Source organism: Penicillium lagena (genome assembly GCF_028827675.1).
Source record: "Penicillium lagena strain IBT 129212 chromosome Unknown utg000006l_segment0_segment0, whole genome shotgun sequence".
NCBI classification, from domain to species: domain Eukaryota; kingdom Fungi; phylum Ascomycota; class Eurotiomycetes; order Eurotiales; family Aspergillaceae; genus Penicillium; species Penicillium lagena.
The window spans coordinates 1,445,183-1,463,374 of NW_026623227.1; the positions used below are offsets into that span (position 1 = coordinate 1,445,183).

Consider the following 18,192-nt stretch of genomic DNA (forward strand, 5'->3'; position numbering starts at 1 on the left):
CTCAGGTAGACGCCGAGTCCTGCACTCGCCCTCTCCGACCATCTCGACCTCCCACGGCCGGTCGGTAGTATTCTGTCCTCACCAACAACCATGGATCCGTATGATTCTACCGTCCTCCTCGCTCGAGCGGACTCCTCGTCCAATGGCCGACCGCCAATCTACAAGGCCATCGGTATCTCACTTGCCGTCGCATCGGGTGTCTTCATCGGGATATCGTTTGTGCTCAAGAAAACGGGTCTGCTCAAGGCCAACGTCAAGTACAATGAGGAGGCAGGCGAAGGGTACGGATATCTGAAGAATGTGTGGTGGTGGAGCGGGATGACGCTGATGATTATCGGCGAAATCTGCAACTTCGTCGCCTATGCATTCGTCGACGCTATCCTGGTGACGCCCCTAGGTGCGCTGTCAGTTGTGATTACGACCATTCTGTCGGCTATCTTCCTCAAGGAACGCCTCAGTTTCGTGGGCAAGGTCGGCTGTTTTTCATGCATCATTGGGTCCGTGGTTATTGCTATGAATGCCCCCCAGCAGTCATCGGTCAGTGATATCCAGGAGATGCAGCAATATGTCATCACGCCTGGGTTCTTGTCCTATGCTGGTGTCATCATCGTGGGATCGATTATCACTGCGCTCTATGCTGGCCCGCGCTGGGGCAAGAAGAGCATGTTTGTTTATATCAGCATTTGCAGTATGATCGGTGGGTTGAGTGTCGTTGCGACCCAGGGGTTGGGATCTGCGATTCTCGCCCAGGCCCGGGGCGAGTCGCAGTTCAAAGAGTGGTTTCTCTACGTCTTGTTTGCGTTTGTCATTATGACGCTGCTGACGGAGATTATCTTCCTGAATGTAAATTGTCCACACACCAAAAAGGGGTAAAGGTGGACTCGTGAGCTAACTTTAGCTTTATAGAAAGCATTGAATATCTTCAACGCCGCCCTCGTCACCCCAACCTACTATGTCTTCTTCACCAGTGCCACGATCGTGACCTCCGCCATCCTTTTCCAAGGGTTCAAGGGCTCCGGAATTGAAATTGCTACTGTGATCATGGGATTCTTCCAGATCTGCGCTGGTGTGGTTCTACTGCAGGTGTCCAAATCAGCCAAAGATGTTCCCGATGCCGCCGTATTCAGAGGCGACCTCGATCAAATCCGTGAAATCGCTACACAACAGGACCCTGAATCCGAGCCCAAGGCAGACTCCATTCGCGGCGCGGCGTCCATCATCCGCCGCATCTCGACCGCTCGCCAAACCATGGCGGCCGAAGAGGCGCGTCGCTTCTTTCATGAGAAGCAGCAGGATAGCTTGAAACCCCCAAGTGAAAATGAGGTTATCGAGTGGGATGGTCTGCGCCGGCGCAAGACTGTCCTCGGCGAGGGACCCACGATGTCGTCCCGACCGCATACGCCTCGCACTCCTTCCATCAAGCAGCAACATCCTCCATGGGGCATGTCGCGATTTCCAGACCCTGAAGATGAGGAGGAGCGGCCAGACAGCAATTCCTCATTTATTGGTGGCATTCGATCGCGGGCCTCGAGCGTGCTTCGCCCGGCTCGGTGGCGATCGCTTAATGAGCAAGATGAAAGTGAAATGCACCAGATCCCTCAAAACGACACCGAGTACCACGGCGCGGCCGGTCTGGAGCCACCAGTCTACGGCCGAGAGCGCAGCGACACTCCACGGTCCATTGCCTGGGCTGACGAGAAATCCGACGACCAACAACATCTTGAGCCTCGACCAACCGCGCGGCGCCAATTCTCCTTCAACTCGGTACTCAACCGTATCAAACCCGGCGGAGCTCCACCTTCACCAAAACGCCACGCCAGCCCGCCTCGTGGTATCTTGCGCCGAACACACCTAGCCGGCGGCGACCTCCGCAAAACCGCTACTGAAGAAGAGCGACTCGGTCTCGTACATGGCGACTCTCGCACCTCAGGACCAGACGAAGAAACCCTCAACGAGAAACTGGAGCGCTGGTCCAGCAACGAGTCCGACCCGGGCCAATTCCAACCCTTGTTCGCTCGCGAAGGACGTCCACACGGATCCTCTGTGTCGACAAACTCAACAGCCGCGTTCCCGCCATATGAAGACCACCACCACCATTACTCTTCTCGCCCATCTACACGCCAACGCTCGCCTTCCTCGGAACACGACGCTGAAGACGAGGGCTGGCATATCCCAACGCCGGGGTATCGGTCTCGCACCAGGACGGACTCCAATTCTCACGCTCACGGTCGCGCTCCGCCACCTGCTCAGAGTTCTTTCTCGACGCACCGCCATCCCAACCCGCTTCCTCCGCTCCCGGATGTTCAGACTGGTGGTAATGAAGCTGATATGTCGGGAGTGACGTCTGCGTCGGATGAATCAAACATGGGCGTTACTTCTCTGCCTTCTTCTCCTCCGTCCGACGGTAATCATGCTGGAAGCAATAATTCCTCTCGACCACAGAGTGGATGGCGACGCCAGGCGTCAGAGGGAAGTAGTGAAGGCGAGAGCCATCACTGATATATAAATGAGTGTGGGCAATCTCCGGATGAGCCTGGTTTCGACTTACTTTTGATGTATTGTTTCGCATCGGATACGGCGCAAAGCTCTTTTGTTCTGGCATGAGCATACATGGCATGTCAATGTATGAATGTATATAAAGAGAAAGAGGGAGATGTCATGATAACTAAATGATGATAATAATGCATTATGATAAAATCCTGAAACCGATCATATCCGTTCCATTCTTAAACTACTGTAGTATCGGAAAAGAAACCGGGGGTATCATTGTCTATTCCCACCGTTCGCAACGCCTGTCCTGCATCTATATGCAATGTAAACAAATCGAGAGTCCATAGATCGTCATCATAGCTTGCGTCGTTATCTCCCTCTCGCTCGCTCACTATCCCCCAAACATCCCCCGTACACTCCTCTGCCCCTTCGCCGCAACATGCACAACAGCGAATCTGGATTCAGATAGTCGGCGCTCGGCCTTGAGACTCTCCAGCACCCTATGGACCCGATTAGAAAACTCCACAGGCACACCGAAAATCATAAGGAAAGAGAGAAGAGAAGAGAGGAAGAGACATACCACTCAACACTAACAATTCTAACACCCTTCCACCCACCCCTCACAATCTCCTGTTGAAGTTTCCGTGCTGCAAGACCACCCCCTGCACCTAGATTAGCACCTGTGTTCGGCTGTCCGACAATAACATGAGTCACGCTCTTCCGCGCCATGTTAATGGAGATGTTGGCGCCGTGCGAGACGAGGAGGTGCTTGAGTTTGTGGTCTGAGATTTGGGGGAAGGTCGAGCCATTTACGTAGATTGTTGTTCCGACGAAGATGTTTGATTTTGGTTTTGGGTTTTGGTCTGATGAGCGTGGTGTTGAAGTTGAAGACGAGGTAGTATTCGTGTCCGGGGTAGACTTGGTATCGAGAGTATATGGTTTGGGTGTATTAGGTTTATGTGAAGAGATGTGCAATTTCGAATCCGTGGGGTCCTGCTGAGAGTCTGCTGGTATTGCTGACGGCGAGTTCTCCTTTCCCTTATCCACCTTCGCCTTCTTGTGAGTCTCTCCAGCTTCGATATCGGTCTTCCTCTTGCCCACGACCATGAAGTTTCGAATATCCCTCACTCCCAACTGACTCCGTCTGGCATCATCCTCTGAAACCCACCTCCATTCCCTCTTCCCTGTGCCCGACTGCTGCGTTTCCGATTCATTAGGCAAGCAGTTCCCGCTCCGGAATTGGGAGGAGAGCTTGCGGGACCGCGTCTCCCGCCAGGCTGTTGTGCCTGAGTACGGATTCTCGGCGCGTTGATGCCCTGTTGAGGTGGAATTCCAAGCATCGAAGATTAGGTGGTTGTGAGATTCGACTGGGACCTTTGGGGGTGGCCTCGGCTTCCGTTTTGGGTCTGGTCCTGGATCTGGCATGGCGTTGGTTCGGGGTCTAGTTAGGGATTCGGATGAAGTAAGGAAGTTCTTGGTGTAGATTCCATTGATTCGTAATTTTGGAGTTTTAGGGGGAGGTAGTGAGTGAAAAATGCGGTTTCTGATGGTGACTTGGCAATGATGAAGTTGGAAATGCGGATCATGGTTGACTTGTTTGGGTTTTGCTGCTTCGGGATAGGGCTTAGGGTCACGTGTATCCCTAAGTGAGATGTACGTACTATGTTGAGAATTCAGAAAGAGAATCAGGAGGTCTCTTACTATTTTCGGTGTGTGGAAGGCTTATCCCATGGTACCCTGGTTATATTCATCGCCTTCTAAATGTTTAGTATATGCGTATGTGTAGATATATATATCTCACTTACCCATGCTCGGTCGAATAACATACCTCCTACATAAAATATAAACAATCCATGAACAATCAATCAATAATTCAAAATTACCATTAAACATTCACAGAGACCTTACACAATGACTGGCTGTCACTGCGAATGTTGTGTGTCAATGCATCTGCGCTGCGATGCAACGGGAACACTGCAACATTATATCAGGACTTGAAAATGCAGGGACGTTAGAAAAAAATAAGAATCTGACAGGTTTGTTATTACTGTGCACGAATGCCTGACCTTAACCAACAGCAAGTTGAGCTGATGAATGTATCCATTTCAGATTGTGTGTGTAGAATGCGTCGAGTATCTAAACATCTCAACAGCTTCACTGTCAAGGTTTTTTTCAAATAGCGACTTTATCCCAATAGAGTCAAAGAATACCGTGATAGCACCAATAAAGGTATATAGACAGGTACAAGGTACATATTCTATTTTATATAGAAACAACCAGTCATTCTAGAAGCCTGCTGCAATCCGCCGCACAGAACACAGCGCACAGAGAGCACAAGATCTGTAGAACTCGATGCCGGGCACCTACCCTTCCGCATACAGATTGCATTATCTGGACATCTACCGACAGACGTAGCCTCAGCCACATGTAAAGAAACTATTACATTTAATCCCAGCCATAGTTGCAAACTACAGTCAGTGGAGGGCTCAACATCTACGTTACGCCAGCCCTAATACTCAAAGAAGGGATATACCAACCCCCAGGGAGAGACAACCACATCCCGCCACCTCTGATCAGGCTGACGCACAAGAAACACAAAAGAGAAACAGACCAGAGATCGAAACCAGCGGTGTGCCCAGAGATCTTGCACCCCAGCCATGCCCAACACATCCAGAAATCCAAGACATGGACCGAGACAAGACAGCGGCATCTGAATGGCAGACATGCTTCGAGAATGTGCAGACCACGCGCCACCGCGGTAGAGAGGCAAGGATGCGCACGCCCCGTGGGCAAAAAAAAAAAATGCAAAGAGTGCATTCTGCGCATTCCTCGAGGCGCGGGATGGCAGCCAGTGACAGTTGACACAGGAGAGACGGTGAGTTTTTTTTTTTCCTTTTTTTACCCATCTCGTGTTCTCCGGATTTGACAGACCCTGCGCTTAGCTTGCATTACTGTGTCCGCACAATACCGCACAGCTGCTGCAGTCAATGCGAGGAATGTCTAGAGCGACGATCGGGCTGAAGGAGGGGGGTAAGTGTGATTTTCGGCCAGTGGCTATCGCCGACGGGCGTAGAGGACGGAGTACATAACTGGGAAGGAGTCCTGACACCCTACCTCCATTTAGCCGAATTCGCTTGCCGAGGTTCCTTTCCATCACAGTTATTCATAATGCCCTCCTTCTGGTAGGACTATTCGTATACTGACGGCCCTCCTCCACTTCTTCTTCTTCCTCGCATATGCAGCGCGGGTCGCTGCAGCAGGAATGCCAGATGGGAATTATTCATTATTCTCATGGTTCCCTGTGCCACGTCTACACGCAAGGGGGAAAGTGGAGGGGGGGGGGCCTAGAGCAGAACAGCGGTCTGGCCGGTGAAGATAGCGCAACTTACGTGGTCCCAGTCATGCTCGGTCAGATCGACGATCGGCGGGCGGTTGCAGTTACTGTGATCCAATCATTTGTCGCTGATGTTGTTACACCCTTGGTCCGAGCCATCCTAGCTCCCCTTCGGAGACTCTCTAAGACTGGCCTGGGCTAGAGCTGACTCGACCGGAGGAAACGCCGGAGAAGGAATAGTAAAACCAAGATGAACGTGCAGACGATCTCCGGGGCAGAGGGGGCCGCGACGGGAAAACAATGCAATGCGAGGTTAATTCGCGTTGCACGGCCCTCTGGACGGGCGTGTTGCACGACGATTCGTGTGCGAGTTGGCCCTTGTCCGACCTTTCCTTGGATGATTCTTCTGGGCTCGTGAGACCTGCCCGTCACACACGCAGCCAACCCTGGCCAAGCCAGCCGCCAACACAATTCATTCTCGCCCCCCTCTTTTCTCTCTTGCCCGAGTCCGTCGTCTCACCGTGGATCTAGCTAGCATCAACGTCTCAACGGCATCGGGCATATCCTGCGACCAGCGCGACGCTATGCTCCCGTGGCATGGGGGCGTGGCAAGCATGGCATTCCCTCTAACTTCCTCTGCACGGATAGATGCGCTGCAGGGTCACTGGCCGCTGCAAGGTACGGGCGAACCGGTCGATCGATGCTAGATTGACGGCCGTAGCGGAAAAAGTGGAGGTTCTTTTTTTCCCTTTTCTTTTACGTATTGCTTCAACACTATTGAGCCGACTAGAGGACAAAGGGGAGGCAGAATTCTCCTTGCATTCTTCAGCGAACCAAATCCGAAACGGTTCCCGCGATCCATCATATCCCCAATTGTGGACAGTGTGGTGGTGGGCCTGGCGCCCCGGGCTAGTTTGAGTTGGGGGTCAAAATAGATCTATTCCTCCGAAAATCTCCTGGCCCACTTCCAGCGGCTGGTCCTATTGCTTGATTTGCCCGTAGGATGGTCATTCCTTGAACTAGTTGCCCCCTGTTCGATCACTGTTATGTGCAGCGGGTGTCGGGCCGTCGATAGCGACCTGCGACGGTTCAGGGATCCATCCTGTTGATCGATCCGTAGGGCCAGTGCTAGAGCTCCCCGTTGGTTCTCTACCTGCTCGATTCTTGTGTCTGTATGTACTCCGCATGGGTTTGCATGAGCTATTCGGACTAGATGCCATCACTACCGCTTCAGGGTTATCCTGAATCCAAATACTGTGCATGCTTGTTTAACTGATCAGATATTTAAGAAAAATGGAAATCTCCGACCAACAATCCCCCCTCCCACCCCGTTTCTACCCGACCCCAGTCTCAGAGGGTCCGTGTGTCGGGCTCGACTCGAGCCATGAGAGATAGCGCCTACAGAGTAACTATTGTTAGGCGGGAAAGGGAATCAATCCATTGAGCAACACGTCAACTCGCATTCCAGAGAATGACATCTGTCAATCGGGCGTGGAGAGAGAGAGAGAGAGAGAGAGCAGGAACATGCAAGGGAGCAGTCAAAAAAAAAAAAAAAAGAAAAAGTACACCGCCGCTCTCTTTCTTTTCTTTTCTTTGGTTTCGATTCCTATCCCTTGCGGGTGCCCGAAAAGAGCAAGAGATAATTAAAAAAATAAAAAAATAATAATAAATAAAAATACCTCGTTTCAATCCGGACTACCGCCGTGGTGCGCTGTCCACCAGTAGTTTTGGCGAGTGTGACGTGCTTTGCCCTCTCGCTCCCTCTCCACTGTTATTCACGGCCCGCCCGTAACGCCCTCCAGATCGCCCCGGCCCTATTACGCCATCGTCTGGATCGTCCCACTCGCGTCGGCTACAGCCGTGGTGAGAGGAAGTAGTACCCAGCCAGTGGTCCGAGGCTGGGCTGAACTACCGTTTCATAGCACCTTGCATCCTATCCCTCACTCTCCTCCCCTTCTAGAGAGGGTCCTAGCCCAGCCCCCCTCCTCCGCTCTGAACTAACTAATCGACGGTGCAGCCGCCGCGCATTCAGGATTCTCAGTCTGTGCAGCCGCTGACAGATGTCTTGCGCCGTCGATTGGTGTGGGCGAGGAGGGCAGATCGCCGTCGATCAGAGTCTCGACTCTCTCTGTGCTGTCTTTCTCTCCCCCTTTCTTCACCCAGGACATCTATCTCATCCCTGGTTCGATGAGTGGGACCCGCGCTCGTGGGGACCATGAACTATGGTCCGGACATGGAGGCCGTCGTCTGTCCGGAGACACTCACTACTCACTCCTGCTCCATCCTTGGCCTAGGATCTTTGGAGTGCGTGGTGTTAGGGTGGTAGTCTCGCCCGCGCAACACAAGAAAAAGCAATCGGCCGGTGGTCCATCCCTGTCCCCGGTCGGGTTGGCGATGGCCTGTCCCTGCAGACATCGAGAGAATAATACAACATTATTACCGATGTGGTTCCTGCCGCTGATCCGGATGGTCCTTGCGTGGTGGCGGCGATGGATCTCTAGACTCGATGATCCAACGCACGGTTCTGTCCGGGTCTGCTCTGTATCTGACCCACTGGTGGGGAGACAGAGAGAGAAAAAAGGGCAGCAATGAGAATAATAATAATAATAATGATCAGTTAGTCGGAAATCATTAGTCGTTAGTAAGATGGTACCCCCATAGTGAGTAGCAAGAATCATAATAATCGAGCAAGTCACGACACTTATTCTCCCTCCCAGCCTCCTCTCTCTCTTTTCTTCTTCTTCTTCCACTGATCGACTTTCCCGCCTTTTCTGCGGCTCGGCGTCATCTGGCTCTGCGTATATTCCCCTCTCTCTTCTTCTCTCTCTCTCTCACTCTCTCGCTTTCTTCCATTCTTCATTCTCCCTTTGTTTTCTTCTTTCTCTCTCCCTTCCCCCACCACCCAACGATCTTATCCACACCAACCCATTCACCCCTGTGTTCGCTGCTGCTCTCTGCACAAACGCATCTCTCCTGCAGATGCGTTTGCTGCAACCCAGCCCCCACCTTTCCCGTACGTCCACATCCCTCGGAATGTCTGAGATTTCCCAACCCACCTGGCTCTCTTCCTGCCTTCTACCTTTGTCATCCTGCCTGCGGCCTTAATTTTATTATTTGACTGTCCAATGCGCTCGCTGTTTTTGATCCCACCCACCTCATCCATTAATGACCTGACATGATACCGACATACTGTGATGACTTGACGCCCTGACTCTGCTTGCTGCATCTAGTTCTCTACCCTCTGACGACCACTACTGACTGATTCGGTCTCGACCTGCCTGCGACTGATGTTTCTTGCCCGCCTTCACGACTGTCCATGATTCTGATGACTCTGCTTCCCCTCTCCTGAAGCGATTTGTCTTATCCTGCGAGTGAGCGCCTGTTCTGAACGACGCTTACCCTTCGAATTCTTTTCTTAATCCGGTTTACGACTTACTACGAGCTCGCCACGATTGCACGCCCCTGCGTTTCTTGCATCTTGCACCCTTTGACAACATCTGTGTTTCTGCATTCCCCCGGACGCTGTGCAACCTTGCCCGGCTGCTGACCTTGTTTTCGCACGCCGGACACTCCTCCACGTCCGACGTTCATCTCGCGCTTGCGCTCGCTCTTCCAAACCGTTTCTCGTACAACCGAAAAACTGGAGCTGCCGTCGATCTCGCAGGTCCACACCCGCGGCCCTGCTGATATCCCCTGGTACAATCATCACGCCGCCGAACGACCCTTGTTATCGGGCGATAAACTCCCGGCCCTGAGTTTACCCACGGCCGTTCAAGGTCAGACCTCGCGCGCTTACCAAGACCCCTCCGTGTCCAGTTCGGCCAGCTCGAGCGCTCGCACGAGCTTGTCTGGAGCTTCCGCAGCGGCGGCCAACGAGCCCAGGAGCCCCCCACCGGACTTGACCGCTGGAACCCAGGGCCGGCTCTCTCTAGATCCTTTTCCGGCGGACTTTCTTCAGTCTGTATCTGCCGCCGAAGCGTTCTACCCCAGCCCGACCTCCTTGGGCAGTATGAACCAAACAGCCCCATACATGGACGTACATTCCTCGCACCTGTCGTCCGCGCAACCCTACGCCTCTCAGGGTGCCACATCCGGGGCCATGTCGCACTACCCTTACCACCATCAGCCGCCTGTTTTGCAGCCTGCCTCTTCATATGCGCCAGCTGCATCGTATCCGCAGTACGGATACGGTAATCCCGTCACATCTCCTCCGACGGGGCATCATCCGCCCCCGAGCTCGCTTGGGGGACAAATGCCAGCGCAATTGCTACCGTTGCCTGGTGAGTATGCTCAGACCTGAATATAAGATACATGAACTGACCGTCTTTCAGTAAGCAACCACTCTGTTGCAGCTCCTGGCTACGGAAATTATGGTAACAACACCGGAGCTCCTCTGCAAGGATACGTCTACGATACCCAAGGCCAGCAGGCCCCGCCTGGCGCTAAGCCGCGGGTGACGGCCACTCTGTGGGAAGATGAAGGTAGTCTCTGCTATCAGGTGGAGGCTAAGGGAGTCTGCGTTGCCCGGAGAGAGGGTGAGTTGTGCCGAGTTTGGTGCTCGTCTAAAAACAGGACTAACCGATCTTTCCAGACAACCATATGATTAATGGAACCAAGCTACTGAATGTGGCGGGTATGACACGTGGACGTCGTGACGGAATCCTCAAGAGCGAGAAGATCCGCCATGTCGTAAAAATTGGTCCTATGCATCTGAAGGGCGTTTGGTATGTTTTTTTTATGGCTTTTCTGTTCTACCCCATAGTTGCTGACTCTCCTCAAGGATTCCTTTTGAGCGTGCTTTGGAATTTGCGAACAAGGAGAAGATCACCGATCTCCTGTACCCACTGTTCGTGAACAATATCGGTGGCCTGCTGTACCACCCGGCCAATCAATCTCGCACCAACGTGGTGGTTCAAGAGTCGCAGCAGCGGCGTATGGAGGGCCCTCCTCAGGGATCTCAGCGCACCCCGTCTGGGCACCAGCCTCCGGGGCTTCACCACCACCACATGCACACTCCCATGTCCTCTCACATGTCGCAGCCGCCATCAATGGCTGGTGGCCCCCGTCCCGGACTTGACCGGGCTAATACGTTTCCTACCCCACCTGCAAGCGCCTCCAGCCTCATTGGGGTGACCAACCAGGGCAGCTCGTACGAATGGGGCGGCCAGGGCATGGGCTCTGGAGTGCCTCACGCGCAGCCGTTGTCCATTGACACCGCGCTGAGCAACCAGCGCTCGATGCCGACCACCCCGGCAACCACGCCTCCTGGCAATAATCTGCAGGGCATGCCTTCGTACCAGGGCCAATCTGGCTACGACAGCAAGCCTTACTACTCGGCGGCCCCCCAGTCACATTCACAATATGCCCCCCACACTCCCTTGGCGCAGCCAGGAATGTCCGCCTACGGGCAATCGATGCCGGGAAATTCGTATGTGAAGAATGAAATGGCACCTCCGACAGCCAGGGCTTCGGGCACCGCTGAGCCTGAAACCTCGGAGCTGAAAACGGATCGCTACTCTCAGAGCAACGCCCCGGCAGATGGCGTACAGGAGCAAGAGCACGAGTACCTGCAGGATGGAGCCGGCTACAATGCCAACCGTGGCTCGTACACCTACACCACCAACCCCTCTGTCGGCTCCCTGACCGGCGAGCATTCCCAGCTCACTCCCGAAATGACAGGTTCTCCGCAACAGAACGGATCGGGTCGCATGACCCCACGGACAGGTGGTGGCGCCCCGCCGCACTGGGCGTCTGGGTACAACACGCCTCCGCGCCCATCGGCAGCAAGCAGCCTGTACAACATCGTTAGCGACACGCGCGGCACGCCCGCCAACGGCGCCTCGAACGATCCGTACTCGATGCCTTCCGCCTCGACTCCGGTGTACCAGACGGCCATGAACGCGAGCGGCGGATCTATGGGATCTGGCAGCAAGCGCATGCGCGAGGATGACGACCTGCCCGCACCGTCTGACTACGACACGAAGCGCCGCAAGACCTTGACGGATACAACCACCGGTGGTCCCGTTGGCGCGCCTCTGCTGCAACCGATGAAGGCGCCTCAGAGTGTGATGTCCCGTCGTCGGTGATTCTTTTTGTGTTCTTTTGTTTAATGATAGATTGCCCACACCGAGGGTGGGCATGGTGCTCAGCGGGGCGTCTTATGATTTGAACCATGATATGAAGTTACCGACAATCCACCTACCTGTTTCTTTATGTCATGGGGAACGAAGTCTCTATTTGTCTCGCCATTCCCTAGAAAGGGCGCGGGCTTATGTTCTTTGCGTGTTTGTTTTCCCCCGCATGCTGCAATGTGTGATGTGTGGGAGTCATAACTTGACCTACCTCGACCATTGACATTCGCAATATTGACGACCATGATGTGACGAATTTTTACGACGAATTTTCTATGTGTGCGAAACTCCATTCCATGTGCGCAACTGTCTTTTTTCTGTACGTCTTGCTTGTGTTGAGTGTTTCCGCTTCTATTCGGCAGTTTCTTCTCGTGTGTTTTGTGGTTTCATTTTTGATTATTTTCAATTCTGGGTTGAAAAGGCACTTGCGCATGGATGGATACCCTCTCTCTTCTCACTCGCACCTACCCCTTCCTTAGAATCGTGAGAAAGGGAGAGACGATATGATGGTAATGAACGACCATGAACTTTCTGGGTATGATGGCTTCTATAGCGACTATACAATCTATCCGTGTTGCTTGAATCAGATCCAAACGTACTTTGTAGGAGTTGGCTTCGGCAGATTTGGTTTCCTGTAGGAATTTGCTTCGTTGGATGCCATTCTGAGGTACAAAAATAACAGTCATTCCACGAGAGCGTGTCACAAAGCATGAGTTTATGAGATTAGGCTGGCGAAGATATCGTCGATCACTGTTGGGTCGTCTTAGCCTTGCCTGTTTGAAGATTCTCGCGCCGAGATCTGCCAGGCGCTGCTCAAGTTCATCACGCTTCTCAAGAGCGACAGATTGATGCCACTGCGGGTGGCGCCTTCGAAGGCGGTTTTTCTGCTTTGTTACTCGCGCCCATCCCCTTCTTCATCTCTATGTTGGGTCGAACCAACTTGCCAGGCACCCGCCGCAGGTAGGGCATCGCAAGGCCAGAAATGGGAGCAAGGAAGATTCATTCACCTTGCACGAGGCGAAAAGCTGTTCGAGTGCTTCTTTGGACTCGTTCTCCAGCCGACTATAGGCATCAACATGGTATATTCAATATGCAGAAAGAGTCCTGGTCTATAATCTAATCCAATCCCACCATATCTATCATGATCATAAGCTATCATACCAAATGAACCCAAAAGCGTAAATACATAGATGATCCAAGAAAGGACCTATCTCTTGCCTGCCTGTGCAAAAATCTGCTGCCATATCTCAAGCCACTGCTGCTGTTTATAAGTCGGGGGCCGGTGTGGGTTGCGGAATGTTCCGGATAGAATATCACGGAGGCGGTTGTTGAGGATTTTCAGGGCGAGCATTGACTTCCAGTCTCGCACGGAGAACCGCACTCGGTTGGAGTCGATGGAGATGACGCCGGCGTACATCTGTATAGAGGGGGAACAATGAGATAAGTATCATAACTCGGAAGAAAAAGAAGAAGTGGGCACGAACCTTGAATTCAGCGTCGCCACAGAGCAGGGCAATTGCAAAATCATCGACTGCACTGGTTTCATGTGCGTTCAGGTTGCGGTTGCGCGCTTGCATGATGTGGTAGTATGATAGCCACTTCACGGCTGAGTCTGCTCGCTTGTTCACCGAGGTCGGGTGCAATGTGACAGACTGGTTGTTGGCGACATTGCGCCAGCCTTTGCCCTCGCGGGTCAGAAGCTTTGGGTAGAAACTCCATGCCACAACGGAGTTGACCACCACGTCGTTGCTGCTGTTGAGGTCGTACTCCTCGGGAATGACGAAGAATTGGCGTTGTCTGTTGCTGGACCGTGCCCTAAATAAGAATATCAGCAACTAGTCAACACCGCATGTTCAATACCACCTACCGGTTAAGCGCCGATTTTTGGGTTGCATCTAGAGTCAACAGCCCAGCATCGGCGATAGAAACGACCAGCTGCATCTTCACATCCTCAATGCCCAGCAGTGTCTGTGGACTTAGGAAATTCTTTCGACAGAAAGCGAACTCGCTCATTCCGGGTGTGCTTCTTGTTCGCTTCCAGACACAGTAGGCGTTGTAAACGGTTAAAAGATCCGAATCACCTGAAAGATATCAGCCATCATCAGACGAAAATAACAGACCATAACCCACCTTTGTGGAAAGACGCCCGAGCTGCATCACGCTGCGAGTTGGAACCCATTGTATTGACAAACGGGGATTTCGACGAAAGGATGGCAGCGATGCTGACAGCCGCGTCCAAGCATCGGAAAAATGCCCCGTGGATGATTAGTTTCCCTAAGAAAACATCAAGCGGCAGTTTGGCCAGCTGCATGCCAAGGGAAGTCAGACTCTCATTGTTCGTAAGAGCTTTCACTTCCTTCAGAGCATCAATTGCACGTCGAATGTTCTTGGGCAGTGGCGGGTCCAGCGCTTCGAGTAGTGTCTGTTCCACTTCGCCCAGCTTGCAGATTTTGACTCGCAGCACCAGATCCTGCAGCGAGAGTCGCAGCATCTCTGGGGTTTGTTGTTCCGCAAGCTATATTACTATTAGTAGCCACACTACACTCGTAGAAAAATCTCCACTTACCAACTTATCATGCCGGAATTTAGTGAAGAGATGGAAGCAGATGCCATTCTGGACACGACCAGCTCGTCCCCGGCGCTGTTTGGCGTTGGCACGCGAGATGAATGACTCGACGAGCCTGGAGAGCTGTCGTCTTTCGTCGAATCTGCGAAAGTTAGCAGAGTACTGAAACAGACTCGGGCAGATGCTGACCGCATCATCTTCTCTTTTCCTGCATCGACAACCGCCGTAATATCCGGGATAGTGATACCTGATAGCAGTAAGCATTGTTATGTATTTCACGGAAAGAAAGCCCATGGCTTACCTGTTTCTGCGATGTTGGTAGCAATGACAATCTTCCTTGTGCCCTCAGGGGGCACAACAAACGCTTTCTCTTGATCTTCGCTCGCAATCGAAGAGTGTAGCGCATGCACAATCCATCCTTTTTGGAAGGTTGGCTCAGAGAGAATCTCGTCATTCATGCGGCGAATCTCCGCCAGGCCAGGCATAAAGACCAGGATGGCTTTACTGTAGTGAGCCATAGCCGGGTCAGTCGCGATCTTTAGGAGCAGCCTCTTGATCAGGGTATAGTCCATCCGGTATTCATCGAGGTTAAGCACTGTCTCCTTGGTCTGCTTGGAGTACCCGTCGAGTGTAGCTTGTAACCCTCCCGCGTTGTCACCGGCAACGGCATCAGATACTTCATCCATGTCATCATCGAGGACAGTGTTCGGATCGTCCTCGGATAGACGGTACTTTGTCAACTCGACGGCATCTTCTAGATATTTCATCTCTACAGGGAAAGTTCGTCCTGGAATATTAAGAACCGGCACACCACCAAGATATGTCGAGAACCGCTGAGCCTCTAGGGTGGCAGACATAAGGATGAGCTTCAGGTCAGGGCGCTTTTGCATGAGCCTCCGAAGAACAATGAGAAGAAAATCACTGTCGATTGTGCGCTCGTGGACTTCGTCCAGAACAACGTGAGTGATATCCTGGAAATCATCGGGCCGCTCCAGCATGCGCACAACGACTCCAGTGGTTCTAATCCTAGTCAGTTGAATGTTCTGCATCGGACAAGGGAAACAAGACATACGCATATACCAATCGCGTGGATTGGCTGACCTTGCTTTCCAACCTTACCGCAAAGCCGATGAGAGACCGGTTCGTGCCCACATCATTCTTGCTTTCACCCATTTCTTCACTCACTCGTCGAGCCAGCGAGATCGCAGAGATACGTCGTGGCTCAGTCACATAAACCTTGCACGGTCGACCATGAAGCATCTCATGCTCCAGAATAAAAGACGGGATTTGCGTACTTTTTCCGCTTCCCGTCTCACTGCAGATGATCAGGGCTCGGTGGGTATCCAGCGTGCTGAGGATCTCGTCCTTGAAGCTCCATATTGGAAGGTTCATGCGGCCCACAATCATCCGCTGGAAGGATGGTGTTGAGGCCTTCACCGTCCATTGCTCTCTCAGTTGCTCCTCGGAGGCCTTGTAGCTCTCTCGAGCAAGACCTTTCACGGGGCTTCCTGGTTTACTCCCGACTCCGTTCCTCTTGCGGAAGTTGTCGGACAGCACGACGTCATCCTCAAACGTGCCTTGATTTTCTTGGATTAGGTGCTTGAGGTCTTTGACAGTGCTCTTGTCAACCTCGTCTTCCTGGAACTTTTTCAAAGTTGAGAACTCTGTCCACAGATCTCTCCAAACTGCAGGGAGACGCAGGTAGGCTTTACCCTCTTTCGAGGTCTGCGGAAAGAGGATAAACAGCGCGAGGGTCGACACATAGCTTTCCGCCTGTTGTGCATTCGGCGTGGCGAGGGCGTCCATGGACACAAACGTAGCGAAAGCATTTGACTTGTGCGTGACCAGATCCACTGTAAGTGAAAAAGGAATCTCCTGAGGTTTCGACCACCGCACCTCAACTGCCTTCTTGTAGATGTGGTTAGAGGGCGAGAGATCCTGATAAACAACCTTGCTTGATGAGTCTCTGGCTTTGCAAGTTTCTTCCAAAACACGGCGAGGACTCAGGCCCGCCCATTTTCCAAAGTCTCGAAGAGTGATGGCAGCCTGTGTCTGAGGAGGGGGAGGCCCAAGATAGATCCTGAATCAGTTTCGGTCTCAAACATGTCACCCAGGAGACCGGCATCCATTTCATCACCCACTGGCAAGATATCAGCGTCTGACTCTTTTGTTGATGCCGGTTCTGATTTGTCTGCTGCCTCCATCGAAGGGGGATTTGGTTTCTTTTTCTCCACGGGGCGCCGCATAAAGGCCGCATCTTTTCGAAGCTCGTCAAGTTTTGGACTCCAAATATACTCGGCTTCTCGACGCTCAAACAGCACGTCTCCTTCAATCTTTGCAATTTTTCGCTGAATTTTATCCACTTGTGGGTCGTCTGAATGCCCGGGTGTTGTTCCGCGGCCAGCTTTCTTGCCTTTTCCAGGCCGATCAAAGAGATCAGGCTGAAGACTATACAGCCGGGTTTGGAGATCTAGCCACTCAGGGACCATGCTATCTGGATCAATCGAGCTATCCGAGTCATAAGCAATCGGAGGAGCAACCTTCGATGCTTTCCAGTCCGGTTTTGATCTGCCTTGTTTGCTCTCATTCTGCGAGGCGTTAGGAGTCGTAGACCGTGACGGCTCCGAGTCTGATGGGAGTTAGCGTCTCGTTCTTGTGACCAATCTGAAGCGGTAATTTACCAATCATCCAGGACATAACACTGTCCGCGTCTTTCTGCGGACGAGTGTTTGCCTGGGTGTAAGATGGCAGCTCCGTCTTGTCACTGTGCATGGCGAGCCACTCCAACGACTCGTCCAGATTCCAGACCACATCCCGGCTTGCGCTGGGTGAGTTGCCGGAGAAATAAAGCAGAATATGTTTCAGAGCCCCCTCCACTCGATTTTCCGGAAACCCGAGGTTCAGTAGTGTCTCCTTCAAGACCCAGAGCTTCGTATATAGCTCCTCTTCTGAAAGGCCAGCTTGTTTAGTCCCTGCGATTCGTCCGTTCGACAGTAGTTGGTCATGCTCTTCAACCCCTGCTAATTCCAGAATCCTATCTTGCATCTCCGTCGGAAGCCATTCGAGCAGACTCAACGACGCCGCTTGCTGTCGGAAGACCCGCCGTTCTGTCTCCAGCTTGGTAGCCTGTCGCGTCGCGTCGCCTTTGCATTTCGCCGCATATTTGTCCACCAGGATCTGGAACTCTGCTTCCTCCAGGTGCTTTTCGAGCTCTTCCGGGGTGTAGTTCTGTAACGAGGCGGTCGTGTCCGGCGCGCTAGTAGTCGCGGGACGGTCCTCTGCGCGGGCTGGTTGGGGCTCGTTGTCCGGCGTAGCTCTCGAATCTCTTGCTGGCGACGGAGGTGTTTCGGTGGGTTCTGGCTTGGGTTTGGAGGGGACCGAGACCGTTGCGAAGCCTCGCGCGGGATTGGAGGCGGGCTTCTTCTTCTTGCGGCTGTTTGGCGGCATGACGAGGCAGCAATCACCAGTCTAGGGCACGGCGAGTCAGATAATAATTCAGTCCAGGAAAAGAGAAAACGCCTACCGGGTCGGGGGGTGATCAAAATGACTCTTGGTGACTCTTTTCTGCTCCCCACACAAAACTCTTAGTTCATGACAACATCGGGCGGTGCCAGCCCTCTTTTCCTCTTCCGCTTTCACCTTCACCTTGCCCTCCCACCTCAAATTCTCCC

General features: G+C 52.8%; 4 protein-coding genes across 4 annotated transcripts; 2 read left to right on the forward strand and 2 right to left on the reverse strand.

Moving 5' to 3' along the window:
- Positions 1 to 90: 90 nt before the first annotated feature.
- On the forward strand, positions 91 to 2,499 carry N7510_008722 (DUF803 domain membrane protein; the record flags this gene model as incomplete). Its single annotated transcript, XM_056980647.1, has 2 exons — positions 91 to 843; positions 907 to 2,499. 2 exons carry the CDS (start codon positions 91 to 93, stop codon positions 2,497 to 2,499), a joined length of 2,346 nt encoding a protein of 781 aa, XP_056830856.1.
- Positions 2,500 to 2,881: 382 nt separating this feature from the next.
- Positions 2,882 to 4,032, reverse strand: N7510_008723 (uncharacterized protein; the record flags this gene model as incomplete). Its single annotated transcript, XM_056980648.1, has 2 exons — positions 2,882 to 2,990; positions 3,071 to 4,032. Coding segments are annotated over 2 exons (1,071 nt in total), but the record flags the coding sequence as incomplete, so codon positions are not given.
- Positions 4,033 to 8,039: 4,007 nt separating this feature from the next.
- N7510_008724 (KilA-N domain-containing protein) lies at positions 8,040 to 11,910 on the forward strand (the record flags this gene model as incomplete). The annotated part of the gene is made up of 5 exons (XM_056980649.1): positions 8,040 to 8,069; positions 9,489 to 10,104; positions 10,156 to 10,359; positions 10,416 to 10,548; positions 10,605 to 11,910. 5 exons carry the CDS (start codon positions 8,040 to 8,042, stop codon positions 11,908 to 11,910), a joined length of 2,289 nt encoding a protein of 762 aa, XP_056830858.1.
- A 1,252-nt stretch (positions 11,911 to 13,162) lies between these two features.
- On the reverse strand, positions 13,163 to 17,968 carry N7510_008725 (putative ATP dependent RNA helicase; the record flags this gene model as incomplete). Its single annotated transcript, XM_056980650.1, has 10 exons — positions 13,163 to 13,372; positions 13,440 to 13,770; positions 13,823 to 14,036; positions 14,086 to 14,470; positions 14,522 to 14,663; positions 14,711 to 14,768; positions 14,823 to 15,541; positions 15,594 to 16,601; positions 16,625 to 17,150; positions 17,203 to 17,968. 10 exons carry the CDS (start codon positions 17,966 to 17,968, stop codon positions 13,163 to 13,165), a joined length of 4,359 nt encoding a protein of 1,452 aa, XP_056830859.1.
- Positions 17,969 to 18,192: the final 224 nt, after the last annotated feature.